The sequence below is a fragment of the Mobula hypostoma genome, chromosome 14 (assembly GCF_963921235.1).
Source record: "Mobula hypostoma chromosome 14, sMobHyp1.1, whole genome shotgun sequence".
NCBI lineage: Eukaryota > Metazoa > Chordata > Chondrichthyes > Myliobatiformes > Myliobatidae > Mobula > Mobula hypostoma.
In genome coordinates this window covers 48142245-48159745 of record NC_086110.1, presented here as the reverse complement: position 1 = coordinate 48159745, position 17501 = coordinate 48142245, and the positions used below count along the sequence as shown (strand labels likewise).

At 40.6% G+C, this 17501-nt stretch overlaps 1 protein-coding gene across 5 annotated transcripts in view; it reads right to left on the bottom strand.

Annotated features, from left to right (window-relative positions):
- wwp2 (WW domain containing E3 ubiquitin protein ligase 2) overlaps window positions 1-17501 on the bottom strand; it is a 196403-nt gene that overhangs the window by 93215 nt on the left and 85687 nt on the right. For all 5 annotated transcript variants that reach the window (XM_063067102.1, XM_063067103.1, XM_063067105.1 and 2 more), the window contains 2 exons: window positions 3310-3446; window positions 1091-1340 (listed from right to left, as the gene is read on the bottom strand). In XM_063067102.1, the coding sequence (XP_062923172.1) occupies window positions 1091-1340; window positions 3310-3446 (387 nt within the window). The remainder of the gene's footprint in view (window positions 1-1090; window positions 1341-3309; window positions 3447-17501) is intronic.

Genomic DNA, 17501 nt, shown 5'->3' with positions numbered 1-17501 from the left:
GCAGGGGGGTGGGAGGAATAATCATGTAACCAGTCCATAGTAATTGTTCCAGATGCAGAATTGGAACATTTTAAACTGGAGTTCTAACATCCTACAGTTTTATTCCACAACAAATACCTTAGTTAAACTCATAGATCAGTGTCCACATAATATAAAAGATGAATATAAAAGAATAATGCCTCCCCACCCGTGGTGTTGCCTGTGTTGGGTATAGTGCACCTGCTCCCACTAACCCAGGCATTATTTTAGGACGCCCAAACTGTCCCTCGGGTCTTCTAGGGCCATTCTGCTGTCTATAAACCAGTGAGTGAAAATAACTGAAGCTGTTTCAAACCTAGAATAGATGTGTCTGTGTTATTGTTATGAATCATAAACCAGTACAGCACGTTAACTGAAGGGATTGTTTTGATTAGCCCAGCTAGCAACTGTTTTACTGTTGGGGTGTGTAAATGGTGAACTCGCAAGAACTGCAGAACGGGAGGGCAAAGTGTGTGAACTACTGGGGAAACTAGATTGGGGACAGAACGAGAAGGAGTGACGAGCCGGGCAAAGGGGCAAGATTAGCGGGAGAATAAGCTTTGCCAACCTGTTCTGTCACACTCATGTACAATACCAGTGTGCTTTATTATAAAATGCTCACTAAAATGGCTGAACAAACCAATCATTTACACCAGACTCCAACACAGGAGAAGTCTATGAAGATCAGTCCCGCCTTCTCAGACAAACTAGGTGTGGGCAATAAATCTCAGCCTTGCGAGCAAGATATACACTCTCAGAATTAACTTTTTGTAAGTATTTAAAAGAAAACTAAGTACTTAATCAACAAATATCTGAGCACACTGTTGAATTCAAACTGTATATAGAAGTATTGTTCTGTAACTGTACAATGGAGTATTCACAGTTTAACTGGTTAAAATTCCTCATATCCTTTGAGTAACGGTTTTATCACCCAGTGGCTGAGTATAACATGACTGCTGACAATTTTCCATTCAGTAACCAAACCTATTAATAGAGGAGCTGTTTATTTCCCAGTGAATGGTAAAGTCTGCGAATATTTGCTTAACGAAAAAAAACTTTCCAGCTTCCTTACCCAGGAGGTAGCGCTTCCAGGTTTTGGACTAGTGCCTGAGACAGTTCTGTCAGGGCAGAACCTTCTTCTGCCATCTGCCTCACAGCAGATGAACTCATGGAACTTGTAGAGCCAGTGGTCGAAGAACTGGTGACTGAGGCTGAGGGAAGTGCTTCAGCAGAGGGAAGTGTAATGGCAGGAGGAGCTGCAGGACTTGATGCATTATTCTGGTAGCCATTGTCACTTCCGTTTGAAGTAATCCCGCCATTCACTGAAATCATATTAAAATAAACACACTGGTTGAATGGAATTTCCTAGCAATCAAGTTTACAATAAAATTACATGTTGAAAATAAATGCTTTAGACATTTAGTGCTACGTTCAGTGCAGTTAACGTTTACTAATTACTTCTTACCACCTTAACTGACAATTATGACATCAAAGGCAAATATTAAGATTTTGTGAAAAGGCCATAATTGTGCTGTACTTTGTTTTCAGTAATATATTTTTGCTTCTTGCTGATATTATTAAGCAAAATTAGACTTCAACTCTTCCCTCCAATGTGCAAGCTCTCCACAATGGAAAGTCACTGGTTTAGACAATGCATTGGAATTCTGTTCATCTGATGCACGGCAGAATCACTTGTACAATAACATAATTTCTGGATTAGTGTTACTTTATGCTTTTTGTTTGGTTTGAGTATTTTAATAAAATAAAAAGGAAATGTGAGCACTGTTACAACAAAATCAACTTACAATATGAATTCATAAAATGAAATCAAAGGTTTAGCCATGGGAATTCACATGGGTCCCAGCTATGCCTGCCTTTTTGTCAGCTACGTTAAACTATCACCCACCACCCCTTGTACGTCTTCCTCTCCTCCCCCCACCTTCTTATGCTGACTTCTCGTCTTTTTTTTTCCCCATGTGAAGAGTCTCGACCCGAAACGTCAACTGCTTACTCTTTTCCACAGATGCTGCCTGGCCTGCTGAGCTCCTCCAGCATTTTGTGTGTGTTACAATAGTTTTGAGGAAATTTGTCTAAAAGTCAAACGTAATTGAATATATATAGAGGCGCCGTTAGTCTCATGAGACCATGGATTTGCGCCTTGGAAGGTTTCCAGGGCGCAGGTCTGGGCAGGTTGTATGGAAGACCAGCAGTTGCCCATGCTGCAAGTCTCCTCTCTCTACGCCACCGATGTTGTCCAAGGGAAGGGCATTAGGACCCATACAGCTTGGCACCGGTGTCGTCGCAGAGCAATGTCTGGTTAAGTGCCTTGCTCAAGGACACAACATGCTGCCTCAGCCAAGGCTCGAACTAGCGACCTCCAAATCACTAGACGAACACCTTAACCACTTGGCCACACGCCAACACAATTCACGTTGTAACTGAATAAATCAATGTCATTAACATGTTTAATTCTTATCTAAGAATTAATCGTCATCCAGAAGTTGAATGCCATCTAGGCTGCCACTTCATTGCAAAACTGAGAGCATGCTCGACTCTGTTGGAGAAACTACATTTTGAATGTCCTTATCTGCCTGTCATTTCAGGGAGATGTAAAAGATTCCACAGCACTACTTTAATTGCAAGGGAGTTGTCTCCAGTGTCCTTGCCAATATGGAAAGCTCAAACAAAATCACTAAAATGTGAACACATTTTTGAGAGTGCTTTTATATACAGATTTGTCACATTTCTAACAATACAAAGGTTTCAACACTTTCAAAGCCTTATTAGCTTTAAAGCATTTTGCAATCACCTCAGACTATAACAGACACTACAACAACATAACATTATCAGGTTATAAGTGCATTAAATAAAATCCAATTATATTATTGACAATGAACAAGCCAAGAACAGCATAACTCGATTCTTTTGTTTTTGGTGAATTTGTTAAATAAATTTATTTTTTAAACATGTATCAAATCCCTCAGTATAATGGAAAATACAATGCATGGATAAAGTTATAAGAATTATTAAACCTACTTTGTGAATAAGAAGTTGAAATAGTTTGCAATTAAATAGCTTTAACTTTTTCCATTAAAAAATATGAATACTTATCTATAAATACACATTTCTTCTTGTAGACTTCTTTCCAGAAAGAAGAATAATGGGTTGGCAATTATTAATCAGACTTTACTTAATAAAAAAAATTATTTAATTTCATTACAATAGCAGAAAAAAATTATCAGCACAGTTCACATAAGTCTGGAAAAGACATGGAATTTCAACAGTACTTGCCTATTCCGCTTTGGCTTGAGAGATGTGAAGGTATCCTGGATGCATGTTTTTGTTTATCGTCATTATCTACCCCATTCACTGTGTTATCCCCAATAACTACATTACCTTGCACAGTACCAGCATTCTGGCCAGAAGCCCTAAAAAGAGAAATAGAAAACATCAGAACTTCATGAATGATTTTATCTCATGCACATCAGAAGTCTAACTTTTAACTTCCCTCAGATCTGTGCTGCTGAACCCATAAACAAGAGTTCCAACACAGAATATTACTTTATCTAAAGTCAAGTTTTCTGCAAAAGGTAACTAATCAAAAATAGAGATACAACTCCTGAAAATCCTCTTGAAGTATATAGCATGCAGAGCTGCAAAAACTGCTGGAAGCAAGGAAGAAGGGATGGATGAAAGAAGGGCTTTCTTTGTCAAGGCATATTCGTACAGGACATTGAATAGTCAAGTCTCTTCCTTGAACATCAGTGAGGAACAGTATTGCTAGAACATCCTCAATGAAACCCGACACTAGTAACCATTACAAATGCAACCTCCTAGGAGGCCAAAACCTCATTGTCCATGTCTATGAAGGCCATTGGGCTCCTTCCAATTTAAAATTGCTTTCTCAATTTGCCACAGATCCATAAGAATGGTTATTAATAGTCTCTTTTCAGAGAAAGCTCAATATATTTCTTCCTATCCCAGCAATAAAAGGCAAGGAAAAGCAAAAGGCCTTGCTAGAACTACATGCTTCACCCTTGAATGGAGTGCTACCGACTACATACAAAACTCAACGCGGCACTACGTTCAAAAGGGTTTGCATTTCCTCAAAAAGTCATGTGCTAGTCATCCACTAGAAATTAAATAACCAATTTCTGGAAAGAGTAATAATTCCTCCAACATGAAGAAGAAATTCCTCCCCATTCCTACCCATAAAGCTAATGTCCTCTAATTCTATATAAATCCACCACAGGAAATATCTTCTCTGCATCGATTCTGTCGAGCCCCCTTTGGATTAGGTGAAAAGGTACAAGGAAATACCATTTTATATGCCATATTATCTACCACTCAGAGATTATGCAATAAAGGAAAATATACGATGTAATGTTAGGTATAAAAACACTATCAACCACACTGCTGACTACTGCCTCAACAATTGCACCCTTAACGATAGAGTCATCAATCCTCCATAGAGATAAAGATATCTAACATATGTGGAATTAGCTTTTGTTTTTGGGTTATCTATGTCAATATTTTATTAATACAACAAATTCTGGATAAGATCACACAATTTCATTCCTTTGAAATAGTGCAGATTTAAATGGGTTGATTAAAAGAAACTTAACAGTTGTTTCCCTTTAAGGAATCTAATTATCAAAAGTATGCAGAGTAACCTCATATTTTGACTTTATACTATCTGATGATTAAGTTCATTTTGTAAGCTATATTCTGTTCTGTAACTTGTCAATGAGTTTGTATTGCAGTGTCCTGAAATATCTGAGCTCACTTATTTCACTATTGCATTTTAAAAATATATACAAATTGCCAATAAAAATTGTTTAATTCCTCGCGGGCTTTTCTTCATCAAAAAAAAAAGGATTGGGACTACGGGCTTCTTCAGGACTGTATCAATCTGACTTTGTTTCATTCCTTGATTTTAACCAACCTGAGTATTTCATTCCTCATTACGTATTCTAACTCCCATGCTTTAAAAAGTAAGTAGGCATTAAGTTCTTAGTCTTCTGCCACCAGATGGAGTATCAATAACAGAAGGTTTACTGTTAAGAAAATTACACAGCAATCCTCATTCCACCTTGCCGAGGTGTAATTATGCTGGTGAATAGCCATAAATTTATTTGACACGCATAAACAAACAAACAACATAAATCATCAGCATTCATCTGTGAATAAATTATGTTTCGCCTTGTACAGACAAGTGTAGTTCAATTATAGTTCTAAAAGCCAAGAAAAGTTATTTTGGATGCTTCATTTTCTGCGTTTATTTTCATCCTACTATAAGTGACCCAGTTTTAACCTAGATGTTCTCTTCAGCAACACTATTAACCTCAAATATTCCAAAATGATTAAACTACACTATATCTATATACTACTAAAACTCTCATGCTCTGTCTGTCTGTTTGTCTGTTTGACCTCCAATTAGCACAAACGGTGCATTACAGCAGCACTTTTTTTGCCTAAATTGAATTAAAATGCACTAGCTTACATAATGCAGGTAAAGTTCAGGGTTGTATATTCGTATAAAATTGCTCATTCCCCAAAAATCAACAGACTGGCTTTCACCCCAGACCCAATTGCCCATCATGGAAATCGGGACGCGACAGCCCGACGCATGCGCACGGCCAGTCTCAGCAGCAACACTACCGGAGCAAAAGGGCCGGGCAGCTCTATTTCGAGGGGTCACATTCTGCTAATCACCACCATCAGCATGTGCAGGATTGGGACAGATCTAACTGCCACCCATCAATAAGATAATTAAATCTTATTGTAATGACATACTTCGAGACACCCATAAAACCCTTTGCTGCAGTCAAAGGGCAGCGGTGACTATATCACGTCCATTTAGGAGAGCGCCAACCACATCATCAAGAATAATCAGCATCCTTTGGTGTTACTGCTTTGTATCTTCTATCCAGTATTAGGGTTAAAAAAAAATGGTCAGCCTAATTATGCTACGTGGAAATGGAAGGAGGACATTATGATCAAGAGATGACGCCAAACGTCGTCGGGAAGCGGCAAGGAGAGGGAGAGAACAACAATCGGATGAGGCCGGGGCCGCACGACTCCAGGATCAAAGAGTCAGGACAAAAAAAGATGAGAGAAGAAGAGACAGAGGAGGAGAGGCATGCACGTCTCCAGGATCAGAGACAAACAACAAACAGCAGAAGAGCTTAAGAGACGGGGGATGGGAGGGCTGCATGTCTCCAGAATGACAACGAGAGGCACAAGGGTGACAGATAAACCAGAAATGATGACATCAAAAGTGTACTTCGTTAATCAAGGAGCAGCTATATTTGCTTTGCTACACGTCGTTGTTCTTTAATAAACTGAGGTTTTTTACTTCAGTTTCCAAAGCAAAGCAATACCAATAGCATTCAGGAAAATTTAATGTTCATTCTGGTCACTTCAGACTGCACCACCCTTCTCTCAAGGGTGTCCCAATGGGTCACCCTGTTGTCTAGTGCAATTATAAATTTGATCAACCATAAACAGTGAAACAATACCACAGTCTACAATTTTTTGCATGTCAAAGATAACAACTTACTTATTGGCCTGCTGTGACCACATGAATATCAATGCATGCCATTAAGACAGTACAGGATGTAATTTTGCGGAATATACCAGGGAAAGTGAGACAGTATCTTGGAGAAAGTGACCATAACATCACTAATTTTCAAGGTAGTGAAGGATGGGGATAAAAACGGCCCAGAAATAAAGGTTCTGAAATGGAGGAAGATCAACTTCAATATCATGAGATAGGACATGGCCAATGTAGGCTGGAAGAAGTTACTTACAGATACAGGTAAGATGATGCAGTTAAGAAACCCTAAATATCAAGGGATATGAAGGGGTGGATAAAAATGGCAGTCTATAACAAGTATAGAGAAGTGTACAGCCATTCAGAACTGCAGGAAGTGTTGGGAAGTGTTGGGATATTTTTTAAAAACTAGAAGAGCAAAGAGGATGAACAAGATTAATGAAAAACATAAACATTTTAGAAGTATTTTTAGGACAAAAGGAGAACTAGGAGAAGAATAGGGCCTTTTGGATATCCATTTCTGGATAGCAGTACAAATAGTTTTTACCTGCATTCACCAAGCAGAAGAGCAGGTAGTTTTAGCATTCAGAGAAGGAAATGTGAAATTCAACAACACCTTACATTAAAATGGAGATTTATTTCCCTTAGAGACCTTAATGATGGATAACACCTCTGGGGCTGATGAGATACAGGGGAGGAGTTTGCTCAAGCACTGACAGAGATTCTTAAGTCTTCACTGGTGAGGTTCCAGATGACCAAACTACAGCAAATATAAACACGAGGAAATCTGTAGATGCTGGAATTTCAAGCAACACACATAAAAGTTGCTGGTGAATGCAGCAGGCCAGGCAGCATCTCTAGGAAGAGGTACAGTCGACGTTTCGGGCCGAGACCCTTCGTCAGGACTAACTGAAAGAAGAGAGTAAGAGATTTGAAAGTGGGAGGGGGAGGGAGAGATCCAAAATGATAGGAGAAGACAGGAGGGGGAGGGATGGAGCCAAGAGCTGGACAGGTGATTGGCAAAAGGAATATGAGAGGATCGTGGGACAGGAGGCCTAGGGAGAAAGAAAAGGAGAGAGGGAAGCCCAGAGGATGGGCAAGGAGTATAGTGAGAGGGACAGAAGGAGAAAAAGAAGAGAGAGAGAAAGAATGTATGTATATAAATAAATAACGGATGGGGTACAAGGGGGAGGTGGGGCATTAGCGGAAGTTTGAGAAGTCAATGTTCATGCCATCAGGTTGGAGGCTACCCAGACGGAATATAAGGTGTTGTTCCTCCAACCTGAGTGTCGCCTCACCTGGAAGGACACATTTTAATTCCACGTCCCATTCCCATTCTGATATGTCTACCCACGGCCTCCTCTACTGTACAGTCCTTCCACCTGTGAGTCGGCTGGGGTGAAATACTGCGTCCGGTGCTCCCGATGTGGCCTTCTATATATTGGCAAGTCCCAACGCAGACTGGAAGATCATTTCACTGAACACCTACGCTCTGTCCGCCAGAGAAAGCAAGATCTCCCAGTAGCCACACATTTTAATTCCACGTCCCATTCCCATTCTAACATGTCTATCCACGGCCTCCTCTACTGTTAAGATGAAGCCACGCTGTCGTCAATAAAGAGCATCCTGATATATGCATCTTTGCTATCCAGATGTTCCAGGGTTGAGAGAAGAGCAAATAAAATGGCAGCTGCTGTGGACACGTTGTGACTGTAGGCAAATTGGAGTAGACCCAAGTCCCCTCTCAGACAGGAGTTGATATGTTTCATCACCAACCTCCCAAAACACTTCATTACAATGGATGTAACTGCTAATGGACGATAGTCATTGAGGCAGACTACCACGTTGCTCTTAGTTACGGGTATAATTGACGCCTGCTTGAAGCAGGTGCGTACCTCTGACTGTCAAAGCGAGAGGTTAAACTATCAGGGAACACTCCAGCCAGTTGATCAGGACAGGAGTTTAGTACTTGGCCGGGTACCCCATCTGGGTTGGATACTTTCCGTGGGTTCCCCCTCCAGAAGGACGCTCTCACGCCAGCCTCAAAGACTGAAATCAGAGGATCGTCGGGGGCTGTGGGTGCTCATGATGGTTAAAGCAAATATAGAAAGTACCGAGTGCATCTGGGAGCAAAGCCTTGTTGTCACCGATGTCACTTGGTTCCACTTTGTAAGAGGTGATAACATTGAAGCCCTGCCACAGCTGTCAAGCGTCATTCAGTAATCTAAGTTAAGTCTGGAATTGCCCCTTCGCACGAGATGGCTCTCTGGAGATCGTACCTGGACCTCTCATCTCTTTCTTGGTCACCAGACCTGAATGCCACTGATCTGACCGATTTCGGCACTTCTCACTGGGGAAGACTGAACAATTTTGTGGGGGACATAGTCGTCTATGTCCGTTTCTATAAAGATATACAACTAAGTTCATCATTTTAAAAGATTTAATCTGTACCCAGAGCTACTTAAAATCAAAGTATCATTTTAAATAAAAATAAATGAATTCTAAGACAAAATTTTCACAAAATATTGTTCTGACTATGCAACTGATATACAGAAAAAATGTAAAAGAAATGTGAGTTTCTTTCTCAGAGCAATCTAACTTGCTGTGGGTGGATTAAACAATAAGCAACATAATTGCACTGCTGCACCATGCTGCCCTGCAGGCCATGTGGAGGGTGACAGGATGAAGAAAATTAAAAATTATATCTGGAATCTGCATTTTTCTTAGTTCATCATTTGTTTTTAGGCTTGTTGACACATCAGGTCTTCAGCTCCATCACAGGGTCTAGCACCCAATATATCCGTGGATCTCACCTGGTCCCTGAGCTCCTCCATCCTGATCAAAAAGGCGCAACAGCGCCTTTATTTCCTGCGGAGCATCAAGAAAGCTCACCTCTGTCCTGGGATACTGACGGACCTTTACCACTGTCCCATTGAGAGCATACTCATCAACTGCATCTCAGTGTGGTATGGCAACTGTCCCGTATCGGACCACAAAGCACTCCAGCGGGTGGTGAAAACTGCCCAGCGGATTATCGGCACCCAATTGCCCACCATTGAGAACATCTACCATAAACGCTGCCTGGGCAGGGTGAAAAGCATTATCAGGGATGCATCTCACCCTAACCATGGACTTTTTACTCTCCTCCCATCCGGCAGGCACTACAGGAGCCTCCGCTCCCGCACCAGCAGGCACAGGAAGAGCTTCTTCCCTGAGGCTGTGACCCTGCTGAACCTCTCATCACAGCGCTAAGCAGTATTGCATCCGTATTGTACTGTCTCAGTACTTTTATATTTGTGTGCTGTAGCACTTTTTTTATTCGCAGTTATTTTGTAAATAACACTATTCTTTGCATTTCTGGTTAGCTGCTAAATGCAATTCATTGGCTTTGTATCTGTACTCGGCACAATGAAAATAAAGTTGAATCTAATCTAATCTGATCTAATAGGCAGTCATACAGAGCTCAGGGGCCAGATGCACTTTGTGGAACACCCATTTTCATTTGAACGTGATCATTAAAAAGGTAAGTGTAAGTGATGTTGTTTTTGATTTTATAACTGGATACAGTGCGAATGAGGTTTGACAATTGAATGTGCAAATACAGTTGCAAGAAAAGGTTTGTGGACCCTTTGCAATTACCTGGTTTTCTGCATTAATTACTCATAAAATGTGGTCTGATACTCATTTAAGTCACAATAATAGACAAACACAGTCTGCCTAAAATAATAACGCACAAACAATTGTACTTTTCATGTCTTTATTGAATACCTTGTTTAATCATTCACAATCCAGGCTGGAAGAAGTATGTGAATGCTTGTATTTAATAACTGGTAGGACCTCCTTTAGCAGCAATAACCTCCACCAAATGCTTCCTGTAGCTGCTGATCAGACTTGCAAAACAGCGAGGAGGAGTTTTGGACCATTCCTCCATAAGAAACTGTTTCAGTTCAATATTTCTGGGATACCTTGCATGAACAGCACATTTCAGCTCATGCTACAGCATCGCAATTGAGTTAAGCTGTAGACTCTGACTTGGCCATTCCAAAACACAACTTTTCCTCATTTTAAACCATTCTGTTGTTAACTTACTGTTGTGTTTTTGATCACTGTAGTCCCGCTTGGTGGCGCAATAATATCAGCGCTGGACTGCGGACCGAAGGTTCCCGAGTTCAAATCCAAGTCGGGTTGAGCATCGAGCTAGCAACTTGGCCTTATAAAAACAAGAATAGCTTGCTACGGAAACACTGTCAAATGACGGTGCCCCGATAACTCCACTGCCGAGTTAAGGGCTATTCTTCTTCTTCTTTGGATCATTGTCATGTTGTATCATCCAGCTTCTATTAAGCTTCAGATGATGGACTGATGCCCTGACATACTCCAGTAAAATGTCTTGATGTTTTACAGGAGAATATTTTAAATTCATTGTTCCCTCAACAATCGCAAGCTGTCCAGGCCCTGAAGCAGCAATGCAGCCCCAAATGACGATGGTCCTTCCAGCAGGCTTCACAGTTGGGATGAGGTTTTGGTGCTGCTGTGCAGTGCCCTTTTCCTCCAAACATAGTAGTGTGCATTTCTGCCAATAAGTTCAATTTTTGTCTTAGTGTCCACGGAATATTATCCCTGAAGCCTTGTGGAACGACAAGGTCATCTTTTGAAAACTTCAGACGTACAGCAATGTTTTTTTTGAGGACAGCATTGATTTCCTCTGTGGTGTCCTTCCATGAACACCATCCTTGTTCAGTGTTTTTCTTATAGTGGACACATGAACAGAGACTTTAGCATGCCCGAGAGGTTTCTGCAGGTCTTCTGCTGTTACATAGAAACATAGAAAATAGGTGCAGGAGTAGGCCATTCGGCCCTTCAAGCCTGCACCGCCATTTATTATGATCATGGCTGATCATCCAACTCAGAACCCCGCCCCAGCCTTCCCTCCATACCCCCTGACCCCTGTAGCCACAAGGGCCATATCTAACTCCCTCTTAAACATAGCCAATGAACTGGCCTCAACAGTTTCCACTCTCTGTGTGAAGAAGTTTTTCCTAATCTCGGTCCTAAAAGGCTTCCCCTCTATCCTCAAACTGTGACCCCTCGTTCTGGACTTCCCCAACATCGGGAACAATCTTCCTGCATCTAGCCTGTCCAATCCCTTTAGGATCTTATACGTTTCAATCAGATCCCCCCTCAATCTTCTAAATTCCAACGAGTACAAGCCCAGTTCATCCAGTCTTTCTTCATATGAAAGTCCTGCCATCCCAGGAATCAATCTGGTGAACCTTCTTTGTACTCCCTCTATGGCAAAGATGTCTTTCCTCAGATTAGGGGACCAAAACTGCACACAATACTCCAGGTGTGGTCTCACCAAGGCCTTGTACAACTGCAGTAGTACCTCCCTGCTCCTGTACTCGAATCTTCTCGCTATAAATGCCAGCATACCATTCGCCTTTTTCACCGCCTGCTGTACCTGCATGCCCACTTTCAATGACTGGTGTATAATGACACCCAGGTCTCGTTGCACCTCCCCTTTTCCTAATCGGCCACCATTCAGATAATAATCTGTTTTCCTATTTTTGCCACCAAAGTGGATAACTTCACATTTATCCACATTAAATTGCATCTGCCAAGAGTTTGCCCACTCACCCAACCTATCCAAGTCACCCTGCATCCTCTTAGCATCCTCCTCACTGCTAACACTGCCACCCAGCTTCGTGTCATCCGCAAACTTGGAGATGCTGCATTTAATTCCCTCATCCAAGTCATTAATATATATTGTAAACAACTGGGGTCCCAGCACTGAGCCTTGCGGTACCCCACTAGTCACTGCCTGCCATTCTGAAAAGGTCCCGTTTATTCCCACTCTTTTCTTCCTGTCTGCTAACCAATTCTCCACCCACACCAATACCTTACCCCCAATACCGTGTGCTTTAAGTTTGCACACTAATCTCCTGTGTGGGACCTTGTCAAAAGCCTTTTGAAAATCCAAATATACCACATCCACTGGTTCTCCCCTATCCACTCTACTAGTTACATCCTCAAAAAATTCTATGAGATTCGTCAGACATGATTTTCCTTTCACAAATCCATGCTGATTTTGTCCGATCATTTCACCGCTTTCCAAATGTGCTGTTATCACATCTTTGATAACTGACTCCAGCAGTTTCCCCACCACCGACGTTAGGCTAATGCTTCCTTAAGCACTCCAGGATGCAAGAGTGCAGACCATCTGGCCCTGGGGATTTATCTGCCTTCAATCCCTTCAATTTACCTAACACCACTTCCCTACTAACATGTATTTCACTCAGTTCCTCCATCTCACTGGACCCTCTGTCCCTTACTATTTCTGGAAGATTATTTGTGTCCTCCTTAGTGAAGACAGAACCAAAGTAATTATTCAATTGGTCTGCCATGTTCTTGCTCCCCATAATCAATTCACCTGTTTCTGTCTGCAGGGGACCTACATTTGTCTTTACCAGTCTTTTCCTTTTTACATATCTATAAAAGCTTTTACAGTCCGTTTTTATGTTCCCCGCCAGTTTTCTCTCATAATCTATTTTCTCCTTCCTAATTAAGCCCTTTGTCCTCCTCTGCTGAACTCTGAATTTCTCCCAGTCCTCAGGTGAGCCACTTTCTCTGGCTAATTTGTATGCTACTTCTTTGGAATTGATACTATCCCTAATTTCTCTTGTCAGCCACGGGTGCACTACCTTCCTTGATTTATTCTTTTGCCAAACTGGGATGAACAATTGTTGTAGTTCATCCATGCAACCTTGGGTTCTTTTACACTTCCTTCAGCATTGCATGTTGTGCTCTTGGCATGATCTTTGCAGGATGACGACTCCTTGGGAGGATAGCACAGTACTGAATTTCCTCCATTTGTAGACAATTTCTCTTACTGTGGACTAATGAACACTTAGAACCATAGAACATTATAGCACAGAAACAGGCCTTTTGGGCCTTCTTGGCTGTGCCGAACTATTTTGCTGCCTTGTCCCACTGACCTGCACCTGGACCATATCCTTCCATACACCTCTCATCCATGTACCTGTCCAAGTTTTTCTTAAATGTTAAAAGTGAGCCCGCATTTACCACTTCACCTGGCAGCTTATTCCACACTCCCATCACTCTCTGCGTGAAGAAGCACCCCTAATGTTCCCTTTAGACTTCTCCCTCTTCACCCTTAACCCGTGTCCTCTGGTTTTTTTCTCCCCTAGCCTCAGTGGAAAAAGCCTGCTTGCATTCACTCTATCTATACCCATCATAATTTTATATACCTCTATCAAATCTCCCCTCATTCTTCTACGCTCCAGGGAATAAAGTCCTAACCTCTTCAACCTTTCTCTGTAACTCAGTTTCTCAAGTCCCGGCAACATCCTTGTAAACCTTTTCTGCACTCTTTCAACCTTATTAATATCCTTCCTGTAATTTGGTGACCAAAACTGCATACAATACTCCAAATTCGGCCTCACCAATGCCTTATACAACCTCACCATAACATTCCAACTCTTATACTCAATACTTTGATTTATAAAGGCCAATGTACCAAAAGCTCTCTTCACGACTCTATCTACCTGTGACGCCAAAGATTTGGGTCTTCAGAAATACTTTTGCAGCCTTTTCCAGTTTCATGCATCTCTACTTCTTCTAAAGTCCTCTGAAAGGTGTTTTAAGACCATAAGAGATAGGAGCAGAATTAGGCCATTTGGCCTATCAAGTCTACTCCACCATTTCATCATGGCTGATCCAATTTTCCTCTCAACCCCAAACTGCTGCCTTCTCTCAGTATCCCTTCTCGCCGTGACGCTATATTTCAATTGAGGCATGGTGCACATACACAGATCTTTCTTGAGAAGAGCAGGCTCTGTCAGTAGTCTGAATTTGTGTGTCTTTTTTGTAGTACAGAGCACCTCTACAACCCACACCTCCAATCTCATCTCATTGAATGGAACACCTGACTCCAAAAAGCTTTGTAGAAGGCATTACCCCAGAGGTTCACATACTTTTTGAAACTAGACTGTGATTGTTTAAATGGTGTACTCAGACGAGAAGAAGTATAATTGTTTGTGTGTCATTTGTTTAGGCGGATCGTGTTCATCTATTATTGTGACTTCTATGAAGATCAGATCACATTTTGAGAGTAATTAATGCAGAAAACCAGGTAATTGCAAAGGCTCAAACACTTCATCTTGCAACTGTATCTAATAATGTGTTCCTGATACACATTAAACATTCAACTGTCCACTACATTCTATGTACGGCTTTATCTATATTTCTCCGTTCACAGAAACAGGGTTAAGACAGTGAATATTCTACTCTTGTCCCACATTGTCATATCAAGAAATATCCAATTTCTACAAAGAGGGAAACTAAAATTCTGTGTTTGATAATGTTTAGTAAGAAAAAAAAAGAAATGGGGAACTTGGTAGGACAAGTTGAACAGCAGGCAACTAGAAGACATCTATGAACAGATGTCTGAATTTCCCAGAGTCAACTAAGAACACATATTGCATGTGTTTAATAGGTAAGCCAGAAAATTTCAGGTAAAATGGGAAATAACTTCAGACTTAATGACACAAAGCTTGAAAGAGAAGTCTGTTTACAGACAATCTGTCCAAGTTTTAAGATAAATAGAAACCAGCCGAAGGCTGTTAAATTCCACACCACATGGAACAAAAAGGGTCTTTGTTGAACATGTTTTTCTATTTTACAGATATATTTTCAGCACCTTCATTTACAAGTCTTAGTATTCAGTTTTTCCATGCAACACTGGTGACACTATATCAGTTCCAAGGATTTAGCAGTTCCACACAATTTCAATGCTCAAACTTTATCTACCCTAACTGCAAATTCATTTATGATAAGTCAAAGAGTTTGTCCGGACTATCTAATGTTTTAATAAATGGAGATAAATTTGCAGATTCTTACACCAAGTTTCAAAGTTTCACAAGCTTAAAATATTTCAATAAGAGTATTTGATTATTTTACACATAATTACAATCAAAATCATAAATCCTTGATGTGAATAGCATAAAGTTGCAAACAAATGTTATGAAAAATGTCTAGAAAAACATTTATTAATTTAAGCAAAACATCATTTTAAGATAACTTTAACCACAACTTCACCATATAATTCCATGTCCTAAGCCAGCTAGTGAAAATGTTTTTATTTTCCTTCTTCCCAGATTGATCATTGATCCACTTCTTTCTAAAACATTCTTCCTTTCCTAGAGTATAGCCCATGAACATAAAAACAGACAAAATAACAGGATTAATTTATACGGGCCCTCAAATCCACTATATTAATAAAGAGGATCATAACTCATCTCTACTTAAGACCCCTCCGCTGCCCTGTTCCTGCAACCCATGGTTCTCATTGTGTCAAATACAGTGCCTTGAAAAAGTATTCAACCCCCAACTCTTTGTTCACATAAATTGAGTATTTCAATCATGGATTTTGATTAATTTAACTGAGAATATTTATTTGTGAATCACATGCTTCTTTCTTTCATAGTCGAGCCCAAAAAACATAGAGAAAATTGTAAAGCATGAAAAACTAAAAATTCAAAACCTGAAATGTCAGCAGTTCAGAAGTATTCCTCCTCCTTTGCACTATACTTGTTGAATCATCTCCTGCAGCTGTTACAGCTAGGAATCCTTTTGGACAAGTCTCCATTAGTTTTGCACAACATGATAGAGCAAGATTTGCCCATTCTTCCTTGCCAAATTGCTCGAGACATGCCAGGTCATTTGGGGAGAGGCAGTGGACAACAATCTTGAGGTCTTTCTAGAGATGTTCAATTGGTTAAGGTCAGGACTCTGACTGGCCCACGCACGGGCATCAATTTTCTTCATTTGAAGCCACACCATAATTGCTCTGGAAGTACGCTTTAGGTTGTTGTCCTGGTGAAAGACGAACTTCCTCCCCAGATTAAGCTTTCTGGCAGGGGCGAGCAGGTTTTTAATCCAGGATCTCTCTGTACTTAGCAGTGTTCATCCTCCCATCAATCCTGACCAGATTTCCAATCCTTGCTGCAGAAAAGCATCCCTATAGCATAATGTTACATTCACCATACTTCACAGTTGGGATGGTGTTACCTGGCTGCTGCACAGTATTAGATTTACCCCACACATACCACTTGGTGCTGAGGCCAAAAAGTTCCACTCTAGTCTCATCCGACCACAAGATTTTCTACCACATCTTTACAGTATCTTCTAAATGATGTTTGCAAAGCCTCAACAGGCAAGGATATGCATGTTTCTTTTTAGCCAGGGCTTCTTCGTTGCCACTCTTTCATAAGTTCTATTTTTGTGCGGAGCTGTGAACTTTATCTCCATTTGCAGCCACTGACTTCTGCAGCTCGTTCAGAGTGACTGTTGGTATCACAGTTGCCTCTCTTCCAGACGCTATTCTTCTCAGACGACTAAGTTTAGAGAGGTGGCCTGACCTAAGCAGAGTGGCTGTGGTTTCATTTTTTTTATTTTTCATGATGCACTGAGTTCTGAGTATGCAGTATGTTCCTTTGAGATGGTCTTGTATCCTTCCCAGATTTGTGCTTCTCAATTATTGCCCTGACTTGTCTCCAATGCTTTTTCTCTTCATTTTGGTTTGGTCTGTTGAAAATCTATCATACTGTTGGACCTTACACAGAGAGGGGGTATTTATTCTTATGAATTCATTAAAAACAACTAATCCTTAATTTTCTACATCAACAAATTGGGTAAGTTAGCAAGGTAATACAATATATTGCAACTGTGGAAAGTTTGTGTGGAAATTACAAAGAGGATGAATACTTCTTCAGCATCACAATTTTGGCTTTTAATTTTCAAAAAATTATTGACAGCTTTTGGAATTTTTCTTTTGATTTGACATGATGCACAATCTTTGGTAGATTAGCTTAAGAAATCCTATTTCAATATATATTAAATTTTGAAA